The 14,959-nt window shown below is 41.2% G+C and overlaps 2 protein-coding genes across 6 annotated transcripts in view; one reads left to right on the forward strand and one right to left on the reverse strand.

The window, feature by feature from the left end:
- LOC140307421 (AP-3 complex subunit beta-2) overlaps positions 1-4,868 on the reverse strand; it is a 42,204-nt gene extending 37,336 nt beyond the window's left edge. For all 5 annotated transcript variants that reach the window (XM_072386304.1, XM_072386302.1, XM_072386300.1 and 2 more), the window contains exon 1: positions 4,638-4,868. In XM_072386304.1, coding sequence (XP_072242405.1) covers positions 4,638-4,750 — 113 coding nt within the window. In that variant the 5' untranslated portion in view covers positions 4,751-4,868. The remainder of the gene's footprint in view (positions 1-4,637) is intronic.
- A 555-nt stretch (positions 4,869-5,423) lies between these two features.
- Positions 5,424-14,868, forward strand: dnai4 (dynein axonemal intermediate chain 4). The gene is made up of 17 exons (XM_072386305.1): positions 5,424-5,789; positions 5,975-6,128; positions 6,329-6,477; positions 6,660-6,787; positions 7,003-7,159; positions 7,363-7,502; positions 7,698-7,844; positions 10,026-10,211; positions 10,395-10,549; positions 10,762-10,848; positions 10,945-11,099; positions 11,222-11,382; positions 11,620-11,735; positions 12,910-13,008; positions 13,287-13,513; positions 13,608-13,761; positions 14,673-14,868. Exons 1-17 carry the CDS (start codon positions 5,761-5,763, stop codon positions 14,715-14,717), a joined length of 2,289 nt encoding a protein of 762 aa, XP_072242406.1. The 5' UTR covers positions 5,424-5,760; the 3' UTR covers positions 14,718-14,868.
- The last annotated feature ends 91 nt before the right edge of the window (positions 14,869-14,959 follow it).

Genomic DNA, 14,959 nt, shown 5'->3' on the forward strand with positions numbered 1-14,959 from the left:
GATGAGGACTTTCATCCTCTCTACATGGAACACTCGCTCAACAGGTGGAGCTAGCAGCAGTAACGAGCCTTTACAGAGGAGGAACGCTGGGTCTCGCTTGAAAAATATCAGAAAAAAGATTCCCTTTACCATTAAGGCAAAATTCAAGATCTGACATGTTTCCATGGAGACAATTGTGAGGGGCGAGTCAGCACTTTTTACCATCGTGTTTACAAGGCGATCTGGTTCCACCGCCTTCACTGAGCAGACATCAACGCATGCAAACACAGATCTCTGGATCAACAACACCCGGCCTGCACTGGACACGATAATGAAGGCTGACTTCGACCCCAAGCAGGTTTAAACCAGTAAGTAATGTTTACCAAAGAGCCTTGTGGTAAAACCTGACAGTTCACAGACAGAAACTCTGCCATGCACACAGAGCTCCCTCTGCTGGTCAATTCCATATTCATCGACTCAGGCATTAACAGAGGTTGTGATGTTCTACTGCATCAAACACCGTTCCACTGGTAGTTAGGGTTAGGATGCATTAGACAGTAAGCGTCGAATTAACTGCTTCCAAGCTGAGCTGTGACGTTAGAGAACAGACGTAAAAACACATCAGGCAAGATAAAAGCAGGAACACATGCGACACCTGCAAGACGGACAACTTGAATGTTGTTTTAGAACGAGAATCCACTCACAGAGTACGATAAAAGCAAGACACAAAAGGAAGTTCCGCCATAAAGATGTTTTCAGAAAGAGAACATGGTGACACTTTCAGAATCCTGCTTCTATGTGTTGTATATATTCTGCACAACAACAGAAGCTACGTCTAAAGGGATGGCGGCACGAAAAGGCATTTAATAAGACGTGACAGATGTTGTTCTTTTTGAGTTTCGTTTGAATTAAATCAAATCATTTTCCCAACAATTGTTGTGCCTAAGAGTATGAATCAAGATTAAACTCCACAGAAGTCCATCGATAGTGTTTAACTGTCATCTCTATCACTCCTTGTTAAGTTCCAACAACTTATTGCTGGATGGTGAATGGTGGCGTGGTGGACTTCATTAATCTTCATGACTGTACGTCTGATATGAGCTTTGAATATATATATAATATAACATATAAACAATCTTTGCTATCGTGGGAAACTTTGGTTTATCAATGGTGTGTACAGCACTAGACCAAAAAAAAAACCTTCATATTGAACAATATACACCATTATAAGAAAAAAAAAGGGTAACTAGAGTGATATAAAATGATTATTTCCAGTGTTTGCATCCCCTTATCTCTGCTGTTTAACGCCACCAACCAATCATCTAAGATAAGCTTCACTTTTAATGTTCAACAAGCTGCATTTTCTGAATGTCTGTTCACTTTAGATCAAATTTAAAGATTTAAAGCCAAAAAGTGAGCACAAAAGCTGCTGAGGAGACCTTTTGTTAGCTGAGAAGTAAAACGCTGCCAGTTAATGACACTCATACCGATAACCTAAAGCTAGTTGTGGCGTTAAACAAATAATGTTTCATGATCGCCCTAATTGAGCCTCCTCTAAAAGATCTCAACTCCAACTCTGGAAAATCTGAATGCAACAGGAATGAAGCAGAACAACGATACATGAGTCACAGAATCATAGAAGCATGAGGTTGCCTCTTCACTAAATGTGCCATGCAACCTTTAAGAACAGCTTCCTTCATAACTATAAAAGCATGTCAAAATGCACGTTCCTGCCCTGCATCTAGTCCCCTTTGTTAAAGGGCAAAATGGTACTTGCTTCTTTGCGAAATACCAGCTGAATATTTTCCTCACTTGTCTCAAAAAACACTCACAAACCTCAGGTTCTTTTTTATGTATTTGACTCACTAAACCCTTGTGATGCAGTCTCTGTTGAACCGTCTGCTTCTCTGTGTGAGGATTTTGTGCAATTCTTTGCAGGTTTCTGCCCTCAGATCCTCACTCCTCCAGCATGCCCAGGACCCCACAACTCCTAAAGCAAGCTCAGCTGTTTTTCACCAGTTTGAGCCTGTCTCACTTTCTGCACTTACTGAAATAGTTCAACACCTACGCCCTGCTAACTGCCCATCTGACAGCATTTCATCCCACTTGTTTAAGAAGGTTTTCAGCTCAGTTGGGCCTTTTATTTTGTTTCTTCTAAACCTGTGTCTCAGCTCTGGACGCACCCCAGCCTCCTTCAAACATGGCACAGTGCAGCCTCTTTTGAAAAGGAAAAATTTGGATCTTTCTACTTTCAGGCCAATTTCCAAACTCTCGTTTATCTCCAAAGTCTTAGAGAAAGTTGTCTTTAACCAACTGCAAGAATTCCTAGATTGGGCAAACATTGGTGAACGGTTTCAGTTTTGTTTTAAGGATCTTCACAGCACTGAAACAGCTCTTTTAAAAGTTTTGAATGATCTTTTATTAAACCTTGATTCTGGTAACTGTGCCTTTTTATGCAGTGAAGCGCTTTGAGTGGTCAGTTAGACTAGAAAAGCGCTATACAAGTACAAGTTCATTTACCATTTTTAATGCTATTAGATCTCAGCAGCATTTGACACAGAGGATCATACTATTCTACTGTCACGCTTTGAGCACTGTGTGGGCATTAAAGGTTCTGCTCCAGAGTGATTTAAATCCTACCTCGCAGATAGATCCTCATGTGTACAATTGGGGCAGTTTTCCACTGGGTCAGTTCTAGGCCCTCTACTGTTCCCCCTAAATATGCTACCCCTGGGGTCGATATTTATGAAGCATGGAATTCCTTTTCATTGCTTTGCTGATGATGTGCAGGTGTACTTGCCATTAAAGACCTTCTCTAAGGAATCCCTTCATGCTGTGTTTAATTGCATGGCGGACATTAAAACATGGATGGACCTAAACTTCTTAAAATTAAATGAAAACAAAAAAGAGATTGTGCTATTTGGTCGCCCTGACCTGGTCCAGGTCCTTGACAGCTTCCTTGGCCCACAACCACCTTACATAGGTTCCCAGGCCAGAAACATTGGTGTAATTATCGATGGGGTGTTTAAATTGGGCAAGCAGGTCAGCTCTGTGGTTAAGGCTAGTTTCTTTCAGCTTCGGCTTCTAGCCAAAGTCCAACCCTATCTAAGAAGGGCTGATCTAGAAAAGGTAACGCATGCTTTTATCTCTTCGTGTTTAGATTATTGCAACTCCCTGTACGTCGGCATCGGTCAATCAGAACTAAACGGTTAGGTACAGAATTGATTTTAAGAATCTTTTATTCGTTTTTAAGTCTCAGTTTGAACTGCCCCCAGAATACTTATCCAACCTTAATAATGTGCATCGACCATTCAGAGCCCTGAGGTCAGCTGACCAGTTGGTTCCTAGGTTCCTAGGACGTTCCTAGGTCATTCCTTAAAACTAAGAGAGCCTTCGCAGTCGCGGCTCCCACACTGTGGAATGCTTTGCCATTTTCTGTGTGGTCTGCGACTAGCCTCTCTACTTTTAAAACACGCCTTAAGACCCACTTGTTTACCCTGGCCTTTGGCTGAGTTAAGTCACCTGTAGTGGATCTTTTATCTTTTTGCCTTTTACTGTTTTCGCTTGTTTGTTGTTCTACTTTTGCTTGTATTGTTTATTGCTGCTGATTATTTTATCCTGTAAAGCACTTTGGCTGGCCATTGACCTTTAAATGTGTTATATAAATAAAGCTGACATTGACATACCAACTTTGCATTACTAGAAAGCTGATATTTCAGTAATGAGTTGCTGAAACTTTACTGCTACAGTTTGTAACACTGATGTCTTTTTTTTTTGGGCTTAATTTATTATTTATAGATAGAATATGTTTTGATTAATAATCTGTTGTTTGGATTTGACAAGAATTTTAAAGATGAAAGATTTGACCGTGAGAACCTGTGTTTTCTGCTTCATTCTGACCTTTTATAACAAGTAAAGAAAATATTTCACCAAATTAATCAGTTATGTGACTGAGTGGTAAGTTAACACCCTATTACATCATCATACCATAAAAAACAGAGGGTAGAGGGGGGGGAACTATCCCATCTAACCTTAGACAAACTGCTACCCTCATAAATAATGGATAAAGCCAACATGTTATTGTGTTGTCTGTCTAGTCAACGATCAGAACATCTGAAAATGAAAAGGGCAAACTCTATGCTTGAAGACAAGCTGTTCGGAGCAGGGTCGTGGCTGATGTTGAAGTGAATTTCGGGTCACTGTATGTGAGCTGCTGCCGCTGTCCAGCAGGGGTGGTGCTGAAAAAGCTGGAGCTGAGGCCTCACATCCCTTCTCTCGGGCCGTTTCCATCTCACCTCACGAACGTAACGCTGTGCAAACACTAAATTTGCTGCTATAGATGGAGATGACTGAGCGGACAGACATTACAAGTCGAAGCCGGCAGCAACGCGACCAAAGCAAGCGGAGCGGCCAAATCACGGTCAGATTGAACACCACCTAACAGAGACGGCGCTCTCAATTACGGGCCTCACAGCCAACAAACTTCAGTCTGCTGTTTCCTTCTTAAAAAAATACGCATATATGTATTCACAACTTGAGTTGAGCATCTTAATACACAGGAAACTGCATCCACATTGCACCTCCCCCCTCCATAAGCTGCCCCGCTAAACCGACAATATAGGAAACAGCATCAAGCTGAGGCGGGTGGCTTCGCGTACCTCTTGTAGTCGGAGGAGAAAATCCCTCCGCTGGCCGGATCGTGCCCATATTCAGGCTCCCCGACACTGGACGAGCCCCCCTTCTCGTCGTTGAAAGCAGAGCTGGCGGACATTGCCGTGGCTTTGTGTTGTGTTCTTTTTTCTCGCCCTCGGGCAGCAGCGATGGAGATTTAGTGCAGAAGGTGGCAGGATATACGGCTCTTAAAGGCGCACAGACACTGCCGTTATCTCAGAGATGAGGAGGGGGAGCGATGATGCAGAGGTCACGTGATTTCTTTTTTTTTTTTTTTTTTTAAACAGATTGTTGCCATGGACATTCAGTCGCGTCAACACATTTTCTAAACGCTCAGTTCTCTACTTTAAGAGGCTATGGTTCGATGCTAGTGCTTTTAAAGCAAGTTTAACCTAAAAGTCGGCTTGAAGTCAGAGCATTTAAGGCTATTTAAGGCTGTATTACCGCTTTGTGGTACTCCACTTCCCCTCAGGACTTTACAGATTCTGGTGACGAACCGACCGGCCGTGATTAAAAATGATGGTCAAATATGGGGTAAATATGTTAGATATTCAATTAAGATTAAGACCTAAATAAATAGATTAGTCATTTGTTAATTAATTATTCAACTATTAAAACTTACTATGGGAAGCAACTTAACACTGAAAAAAACTAATTTTTTTTACTCTATTGAACCAAACGTGTGGACTTTAAAAAACGTTTGCGCACTGTGTAAATTGCAAATAATAAAAAACGTTTTGATTTGCAAATCTTTATACAAATTTCCTTTAAGAAGTAGGGAACGGTTAGTATACTAAATGCTAACATCACAGTACAAGAATAAATGGTAGACAATTTCGCCTCCGATGACAACTCCGCAAAAATGTACGACTTTGCTTTGAATACGGATAAAAAGTCAGTTTCTTGTGCTGACATCGTAGCTCTTGTAGGGCACAAAGGAGACCTACTTGATTGAGGACATCTTCAACCGCTTGCCCTCCCATAACTGACAGTGGCGCGAGGGTCTTAACGTCGCTGCAGCAGTTTTAAGCTAAAGCAGCTAGCAAATAAAACGTCGCAAGTAAAAGTTGGAGTAAAAGTGCCACAGAAGCGCCCACTGCAGTGGAAAACATGAAGAAAGGAAGTCTTGTGCTTGATTCGTAAGTTCATCGTTGCAGAAAACCCTGTTTTACCCAAACATTTGAAATAATGCTGATTTTTTTTTTTTTTATTATTATTACATGAGTAGCCTACCTTGCAGTAGCTGAGCCAAGCCGTTGAACCAGAGTTATAACATAATCTGTGCGTCAAGCCTAACTTTTGCGTTCATTCCTCTTTCTGTTAGATCTTCTGTGGCGAGTAGTAACTCGGGATCAGGGAGCCACAAAGTTAGCCAAAGTTCCAAACACAAGTTGGCCTTTGGTCTTCGAAAAGGCAGCAGCAGCAGCAAACATAACGATCCTGGAAGAGGCAATCAGCCTCCCAGAAAAGCAGCCCGGGTAAGTAGACTTAAAGGTTAAAAAAAACTGAATGTGTTTTTTTTTTCCCTGTCACGTGTTGATTAACCATAAATTTGCTCCCCTATACGTGAGTTCTGACCTGTACTAAAATTCTGTGCGTGTGTCCGAAATCTATTAAGGCTTGGGACTTAAAGTAAATGTGTGTCTCAGGATTTTGACTGTGACTTTCCTCTTTGCAGTTGGTGGATGCTGACGGGAAGAATGTCACCCCTCTGCCCCTGTGTCCTGCAGAGCCGGGAGACACGCCGTCCAAATCAAGCGGAAACCTGGATGACATCTTTCCCAGCGCAGGATCGCAGCGCTCAAAATCCACCTTAAGCTGTTCCAGGTACCCCGGTGGTGACATTCATAAACAAATGAATTGATCATTGAACAGCAGATCTGGGGCTTATCAGTAGTGGATGGTGGGGGGTGTTGAACCCATTTGTCATGGCACAGCTTAGCAAGCACCTAAGTAACGGTGGCACACAGCATTTATATTATGTGTGTGTGTGTTTTTGTGCATTTCAGATTGTTCAGCAGCTCAACTATTAATAACAGCACTCTGTTCAACCTGTCTTCAAAGAAAACCTTGACAAAGGAGACAGAGAGAATTCTTCCTGATCTACACATCAACTTAAACCTTCCTGCTCCCTGCAGTTACGATCATTTTTTCTTTCTCATGTTGCTCATCAAGAAACAAGCTGAAAATACCATTTTATTTTGTAAATGCATCATAATTACTTGACAGAATGCTGTTTTTGTTCTCTTTATGTTTCTCTGTGCATCAGTAACTTGTGTGGAGTAGATAGTATTTGTGGAATGGGTATTTCATACATAGTGAGGACTTCTTGTGTTGTGTTTTGAATGTCAGAGGTGCCAGTGAAAGGAGACGCTGAGGAAAAGGAAGCGACCGAGGAGACGTCGGATGAGGTGGCTGACGTCATCCTTTCTGAGACGGATAACATTACATTGCTGGACATACGCAGCACCCGGGTCTCGGAGGATGCTGATGATGCACAAACGATAAAGTGAGCGGATGACTCATCTGACTGCTTTTCTTAGATATCAGAGCAGGTCTGAAATGTGTAGCTAACATGTAAAGGCAGGTTTTGTCTCATTAGTTTTTTTTTGGGACAAAGCCGTCGTGTGTATACTACCCCTGGCAAGAAAACGCAAACTCGCTGGCCATCGTTTGGTTATAAGAAACATTTTTTTCTAACTATTCCTACAGAAAGCAGAGCGCACACTATGCTGAACTCTGCAAGAACAGCTTGGGCAATGAAAAGTATGTAAAGCGATCGGCGCAGACTTTGGGTGGAGCATCCAAAACCAAACAGATCCAGACCAAAAGGAACGTTGTGATTGATAAGGGTAAGGTTTAATCTTCCCAGCTGTTGTCACGTGATACTGTTTTAGGGAAAAGAAGCAGCCCAGTTCCTATTTATAAAACCCACCAATGTTTCGTTAACATATGTAGCTGAAGCTCGTGGTTTGGTGCAGCATTACAGTCCATTACAGTTATTTATTGTTCACGGTTACGTGCGTGGATTTCTCTCATGCCCACAGGCACAACTGCTACAATCTGGGACATGTATGATTCTTTCAGTGGACAAAAGAACCCACCTGAAAATAACGAAGCAGACTCTCGTGATTGTGCTGTGAGCAGCAGGAAAGGTCAAGATGGTCAAGGTGGGAGTGACAGCGGCGACAGAGGTAACAGCGCTCGAGGCCTCTTATTTAGCTATTAAAGAAGTCATAGAGGTAAGATGCATGAGAGTAGTTTAAGGCCAGAAATGTGCACACACAAAAGGATACGTTGTCTGTTCTCTTATACAGCGTTCGGAAACCTAAACAACAACATGATTGCTATTATTCTGTTTCGCTTTACGGAGCCTAATTACCAACATCCTCGACAGCCATTACGCATGACTGTGACTGCAGTTATTTAGAGCACTCACTAATAAAAAGCTGAGAATGTCATCATCATACGAATCTCATGAAATTCTTTTCTGTGGTGTTAAATTCAGTCACCTTCTTTTACGTTTCTTTATCACACTAGGCCTCAGCTGCTCTCAAAATGTATGTACACACAGTCTGAGAAAGTGTGCACATTCTCACAGCGCATTCCTCCTTCATGAATACCAGTTTTTGTGTGTTTGTATGTGTATACATTGCTGTTGCCTCTGGTCTTTTAAACACATGAGATTACCAGGTGGCAGCTGTTACTCTAAAATTCCTCCAGGTGGCAGCAGAGGACCATTTAATGATGCCTCTTTTGTTAAAAACCTTGTCACAAAATACTAAATAATCAGGTTGTGTAAGTGATACTGTGCAGAAACTGACTATGAAGTATTGTTGATTTCTCACAGTGAATGCATAGACATTTTGATCTGTTTTCTGCTTTGTGTACTTACATTTTTTGTGGGGGTATTATCTCTGAAAAGACGAGAAATACCCAAGTTGTTTTGAGTTGAGTTGATCTGGCCGGGTTGTTGGTTGTTTTTCCTTTCTTTTAGAGTTTCATTGCCTTGAAGGTTGAAAAAAGATACATTAGTGAATGATTGAGAGAAAGTAGAAGATAAACAGAACTTAACCCTTCAAGAGTATTGGTGACAAAAAACGTCCACTAGGGATAACTTTTCCTCTTAATTTCACCATAACTTTCACGGTATTGCAGAAAATGGCATAATTTTTGATGAGGAACATTAATTTGACACATAATTTGAAATTATGATTTCAAAATTTTCACTGACTCAATAATACACTGTAGACAAATTTACTACCCGTTCCCTGCAGTAAAAAATCTCCTGTTTCCAATCATTTTTTATCTTGAAAATAGGTAATTTTGTGTTTTTCCCCTCCAAAAATCAGTGACTTCATCTCCTTAATTGACACTTAAAGGGTTAAAATCTTGATTTAAATATATATATATATATATATATATAGTAGTTTTGGGCTGAAGTGGATTAACAGATCTGTGCAAAAAAAATTTGAAAAAAATATTTATCTGATATCATTTTTACAGCAGTTAAAAGTTAAAAGCAGTTAAAATGCAGCCACTAACTTCCGTAAAAGGAACTTTTTTTGAACGTCCCAGAAGGGTTAAGGTCATTTTTTGAAATACTGTAAAGATCACGAAATAATCTACCCTACTTTGTTGAATTATTGGTATTACTTAAATCATATATTTTTCAGAAACTGACTCTGCGTTGCGTTCGCACATTAAGAGTGCGTCCTCTAAACTTTAATATTCAATACACAAAAAGCAGGGGAGTTTCAGTTTCAGTCAATTTGAATGTTTGTGTCACTTCTGCCACCATCGTATGGTCAAGTGAATTGTACTTCCATCAGCTGACCATATATTCGGTAGCTGCAGCAGACTGGATGTATCAGGTGTTGGTTTTTTTATTCTGCACCCCGTCAGTTCAGAAAGACGGACAGATGGCCGGCACAGCTTGCTTTTATCATCAGCTGCTCTTTATATTATCAGCGTAATACAGTGAACTTACAAGCAATGTGAAATAGATAAAAATGACCTTCACTTAATACAGTTGCATCAAAACTAGGACAGATTCCAAACAATTTAACCCTGTGCTCTGGTCAGGTTTCACAAGGGAGTTAGAAATGATCGCCCCTCTGCTGCCACCTTCAGGAATATTGGAGTAACTGCAGAGAGGCTTGTTTGTCCAGTCAGCTGCCTGTACTCATTAAAATGGCTGATGCAACTGCTCTACATATTTGAAAATATACATAATTATAAATGAACATGTGTGAATGCAGTCAATACCAAACAAAAAAATCTTTTCAGACCACTGTATATATAATGTGTAAAAAAAAGAAATAAAAGGTTTTATGATAACACACGTGTGGTGTTGACACATTTTATTTCAACAGGCAGTACTATCGGTGCACGGTTAGAAATAAAAACAAGCGGGAGCACTTTAGAGGCTGAGCCAGACCTGGAGGAGATCATGCTTTCGGAATTGTTCAAACACAGCTTGTCTGTCATGGAGAGGAACGTCCTGGCCAACATCTTTCAGCCAAAGCTGGCTGCTTATAGACAGCTGCCCATCCTGAAAGGTGAGCTCAACTCACCGCTGCTTTCTCACTCTGTCCACGTAAGCTCCTCAGTTCTAATCGACCGCCTTGTTTAAAGATAGAGGCTTTTCAAAGACAAATATGCTTTCGACTTTTTTGTATCTTCAGTGATTTTTGTGGGAATAGTGAAAACAGACTTGGATATGGTAACATTGATTTTGTAAGACCCCGACAGTGAGGTGGAGCCTGGCATTGAAGAGCAGTGTGAAGAGGACGAGGAGAGTTCTTTAACTCCCACCGTGGAAAGTCTCTGGGCTTTTGTTTACGAGCTCATCAGAGGATACGACATAACCAGCATGACCTGGAACAAGAAGAACCCGGTAACAACAAAACAGAAAATAAAATCACCCCAAAAGCAGTCGCTGCTGTTTTGGGACAGAAACAATTCTGCACAATAATAGTTAGGGACATGGCAGAATAGCACAAGTATTTTAATTAGAATTAAAGTAGACATTTACCTCGTTATTAAAGCAATGGAAGAATGTCTTAAACCTCACTGACACCACTCTTTGTGCTCTGAATTCTCTGTAAGGACATCCTGGCAGTAGGCTATGGTGACTGTGACTCCGGGAGCCAGAAACCTGGTTTCATCTGCTGCTGGTCCCTAAAAAACCCTGCAGTATGTTTGTACAATTATGTGCCCTTTAATTTCTTGCGGCCGTGATCGAAAGCACTTCACAAAGGCAGTCCGGTTAAAGCTGTGTCTCCTGTTCAGTGGCCAGAGCGCGTCTTCTCCTGCGACAGTAGCGTGACGTCCCTGGATTTTTCAGCCAACAACCCCTGCCGGCTGGCTGTGGGGATGTACGACGGCTCCGTGGCCATCTACAACGCTCAGATCGAAGACGGGAGGGCATGCATCGCCAGCAGCAGGTGAGCACCGGACTGCGTACGAGTGTGGGGCCGGATCGTGGAAATAAAACTGTCCGACACATTTGAAGGAAAAGCTAAGAAAACTCTTTTCTGCTATCATCCTAAATGTTGTTTATTTGCAGGGACTTTGCCAAACAGCATCTGCATCCAGTGCAACAGGTCACCTGGACTCAACTAGAGCTGACATTATCAGGGGAGGAGAGGGAGGAGGTTCTTGTCTCTGTCTCAGCAGATGGCAGGATTACCAAGTGGCTCTTCAGCAGCGACCGTTTTGATTATATAGGTACTGAGGTCTAAATAGGCTCCTTCCATCAAGGATGGAACCACATTTTAACATGTTATAACATCAGTTTTGGAGTAAATCATTAGAGTTCTGAGTATTTGGAAAAATGTCACTTTTTTCAGATTTCTTAGAAGCCGGTGTTTGTACTTTGTTGTGGAAAAAAAAAAAGGTTAATCGCATACAATTTAGAGTTGTTCTAACACAAATGTCATAATCATGCTGTCTCCATCCTCTAAGACCTGATGAAGCTAAAGAAGATTCAGGATAGTAAGAAGATGATTGCAGGGAGCAAGAAGACAAAAAATGTTCTGTCAGCAGTGACTCCTGGTCTTTGCATTAACTTCCACCCAACAGTAAGTTAAACAAGAATTGAGATAAAATCACATGCTGGTTTTAAGTCATTTAGTTCATTTATGATTTCCCTCTGGGATTAAATAAATATTTTTTCCATTACATTTAATTTCATAAGTAAGTAAGTTTGACCCAGATTTTTTGCCCTCAATCTTGAAAAGCTGCTCCTTTATCAAAGCAGTGTTATAGTGACATATTAAAATATTAATCTGATAGATTTCTTCTCTCAAATTGTGTATAGAATTCAATTCAATAATACTTTTTAATCCCCAAAGAGAAATTATATTGCTGTGGTATGTATTATTGTTATGGATATGCTATTTGTATAGATAGACAACAAAATTTAATTAAAATAGAATAAAAGAATTTTTTGGACTATCAAATTGTTGCAGAGAGTCAGAGAGGTGTGGTTGAAATCTTCAGAGATCGCCATGAATGGATTGGGGGGGTTTTGTAGCTTGGCAGCAACTTTCTGATGATGCCACTCACAGCGTAGGCAGGTATCACTTTGTGAACTCTCCTATTCGACTATATGGACAGAAACTCACAGCCAGCACTTCAAAATCCGGGATGCAGAGACACTCCTGTTGCTAACTAGCATTGTAATCCCTCCTCCTTTACTTCTACCACTCTGTCTGCGGTCTCTGTCTGCTCTAGAGTGTGAACAGGAGTCAGAGTCGTTCCTCGAGCCATGTCTCGCAGAAACAAATGATGTCCTACTGACATTCCTTCTGTGTCCTCGCCTTCTGATCTTACATTTCCCATGATGATCAAGGGAAGAAATAGCTTAAACTTCCTACACCTTTCTCTCCCTTTTCTTCTTGCTCTGCATTCTCGATTCTCGTCAATTTACCTGGATTTGAGGTGTCATGCCAGACATTACTGGCGCTTTGATAAACCTAGTCAACACGCGCAGTTGACTTTACAGTTGCCACAGTTAAGCGTCGTATTAGATCAACAGAAATCATTCCAGGAGCACAGCATCCAAACAAGTGTAGAAGAATGGGCAAAAAAACAGTTCGGTCAGAAGGAATTCACCGTAAAATTCCAGGAACGTACACAGAAAGACAGAATCTGCTGGGAGCTACTGCAGCAGGCTGACATTATATGACTGTAACATTACAGAAACAAATGACTCACAACACCCTTCTCCCCCTTGTTGCACTTATCTTGCAGGACTCCGGAATCTATCTGGCTGGTACCTGGGACGGCCTCACCCACAAGTGCTCCTTTTCTAACAGTGATCACTTTTTGGACACTTACACAAAACACATTGTAAGTCGCTTCGGGTAAAGAATGCTAAGAATTTTAAGAACGATTTACTGTCCCATATGTAAAGCACAAAGGACCAGCGGGTGAAGGATACGGAGCAAGCTGGCATTGTGATTCATGCAGATTTTTCACTCATTATTTGTTTCTTTTGCAGAAATGTTGCATTCATACTGACTTACTGGTAGAGCACTGAATACCAATTTCAACTAAATCGAATACTTAATACTTTGTGTTTTTCTGTTGTTTTGTAATACATTTTTCCACATCTTGCTCTCTCTTAGGGCATGGTGAATCACATCGAGTGGTCGCCATTTTGTCCCGACCTGTTCCTCAGCTGCTCCTCAGACTGCACCATCCAGCTGTGGAAGCAGGGCAACTATACCCCTGTGCTGAGCATCACATCTATCAAGAGCGAAGTGTTCACTGCCCAGTGGTCCCCAAACTGCTCCACGGTGTTTGCAGCCATGTACAGACAACAAGTCGAGATCTGGGACCTGAGTTCAAGCATGTGAGTCAGTTTCACATTTACGCAGACTCGGGTCTGTTTGGAGCTCCGTCTCTGATTTGAAAGCAGCCAGTCATAAGGAAACCTCTCGTTTCAGCATGCACCCGAGCATTGTGCATCATGCTGCACCTGGTGTGAAGCTGACGTCCCTGCTGTTTACCACAGGGTCAGACTGTGTGTTGGTGGGGGACAGTGAGGGCCAAGTGACCGTCTACAAGCTAAACAACTTCAAATCTGGAGCAGGCGAGCAGGTAAAACTACTGCAGAACACTTGAAAGGCAGCCACGCAACCATTTAACAATCAGTGGAAACACCTGTCTTCTTTACTAAGATTCATTCCAGGAAAGTTGGGAAAATGTTTTAAAATGCAAGATTTAAAAACTTAAATCTTTAATTTGGCGATTTGCAAAGAAATGATTTTTCGGTGTGTTCACTGACCAGTTTTTAAAACGTCGTATTTAAAAAACATGAAAAAATGTACAAGTCGCTACCAGCGAAGCACTCAACAACAGTTGGGATATAGGCACGTTTATCATTGTGTGGCGTCATCTTCCTTTTAATGACCCTTTTTTAATGGTTTGGGAGCATTAAAACCCAGAAAATGGTTGCAGTTTTGCTCAAGGAATCTGGAAGCAGCAGCGAAGTCTGTTAAGTGAAAGTGGTTTTCCAAGGCAGAACTTAGCCCGTGTGGCTTTATCGATTATGATGGTTTATCACGCAGTGCCACACGAGAGCTAGCAGGTGAAGATGTTAAAATATCCGTTCTTTGCCGTTGTTCTACACCAAAGTTGGAATTCGTTTTGATTTTCTAAATACAGTGAACGGGAGTGTTCAGAGACCACACAGGAAATCCTTTCTTTGGACTTGTGGCTGTTGAATAAAGATTCAAAGAAATGAACAAATTGCAGATTTAAGTTTTATTGCATTTCTGAAAAAAATGTCCCCGACTTTTCTTGGAATTAGATTTGCGGTTCATCAGATTTTTTCCTTTGTTCTGATTCCGTTACCATACAAACTGCATAGCAGAGAAGTATCGTTCGTAGAAGAGGAATGTGAGACAATATGAGCTCGTGTTGTCATAGACGGCTTTGCTGAGCACCACAGAGAGATCAGATTGAATTTATTTCAACGAGAAGAGGAATAAATCAGCTCTTTCTTTCAGGTGGACAGCTTGGACATCATTCAGTCTGTTACCAACTGTGTTTAGAGTTGGAAAAACTACCATGGGAAAAAAAGACTTTCACTTAAAACATGTTAAGTTTGTTTTTGTTTAAAGTATTAAACTCTATTAAAGGTCGTTTAAGTTTGGCTTGTCCCCATAAGCTTTTCTGTAAGTTGTGTCTGCCAAGAAAATATTGTAAAGCATGAAATAAATGTTTCATTCACTGTTCAATACAGTCTCCTTATTATCAAATGCCTGATGAACAAATACAAAGGATGAACCATGAC

This window comes from Leuresthes tenuis, unplaced genomic scaffold (assembly GCF_036924035.1).
Source record: "Leuresthes tenuis unplaced genomic scaffold, fLeuTen1.0.hap1 SCAF_5, whole genome shotgun sequence".
Taxonomy (NCBI): domain Eukaryota; kingdom Metazoa; phylum Chordata; class Actinopteri; order Atheriniformes; family Atherinopsidae; genus Leuresthes; species Leuresthes tenuis.

Bases quoted from the DNA above. Each gene is read 5' to 3' on its own strand.
- dnai4 (XM_072386305.1), top strand. From the start codon at position 5,761: ATGAAGAAAGGAAGTCTTGTGCTTGATTC. The intron at 6,788-7,002 runs GTTACGATCATT...TTTGAATGTCAG, and splicing joins AAACCTTCCTGCTCCCTGCA to AGGTGCCAGTGAAAGGAGAC. The intron at 7,160-7,362 runs GTGAGCGGATGA...CTATTCCTACAG, and splicing joins GATGATGCACAAACGATAAA to AAAGCAGAGCGCACACTATG.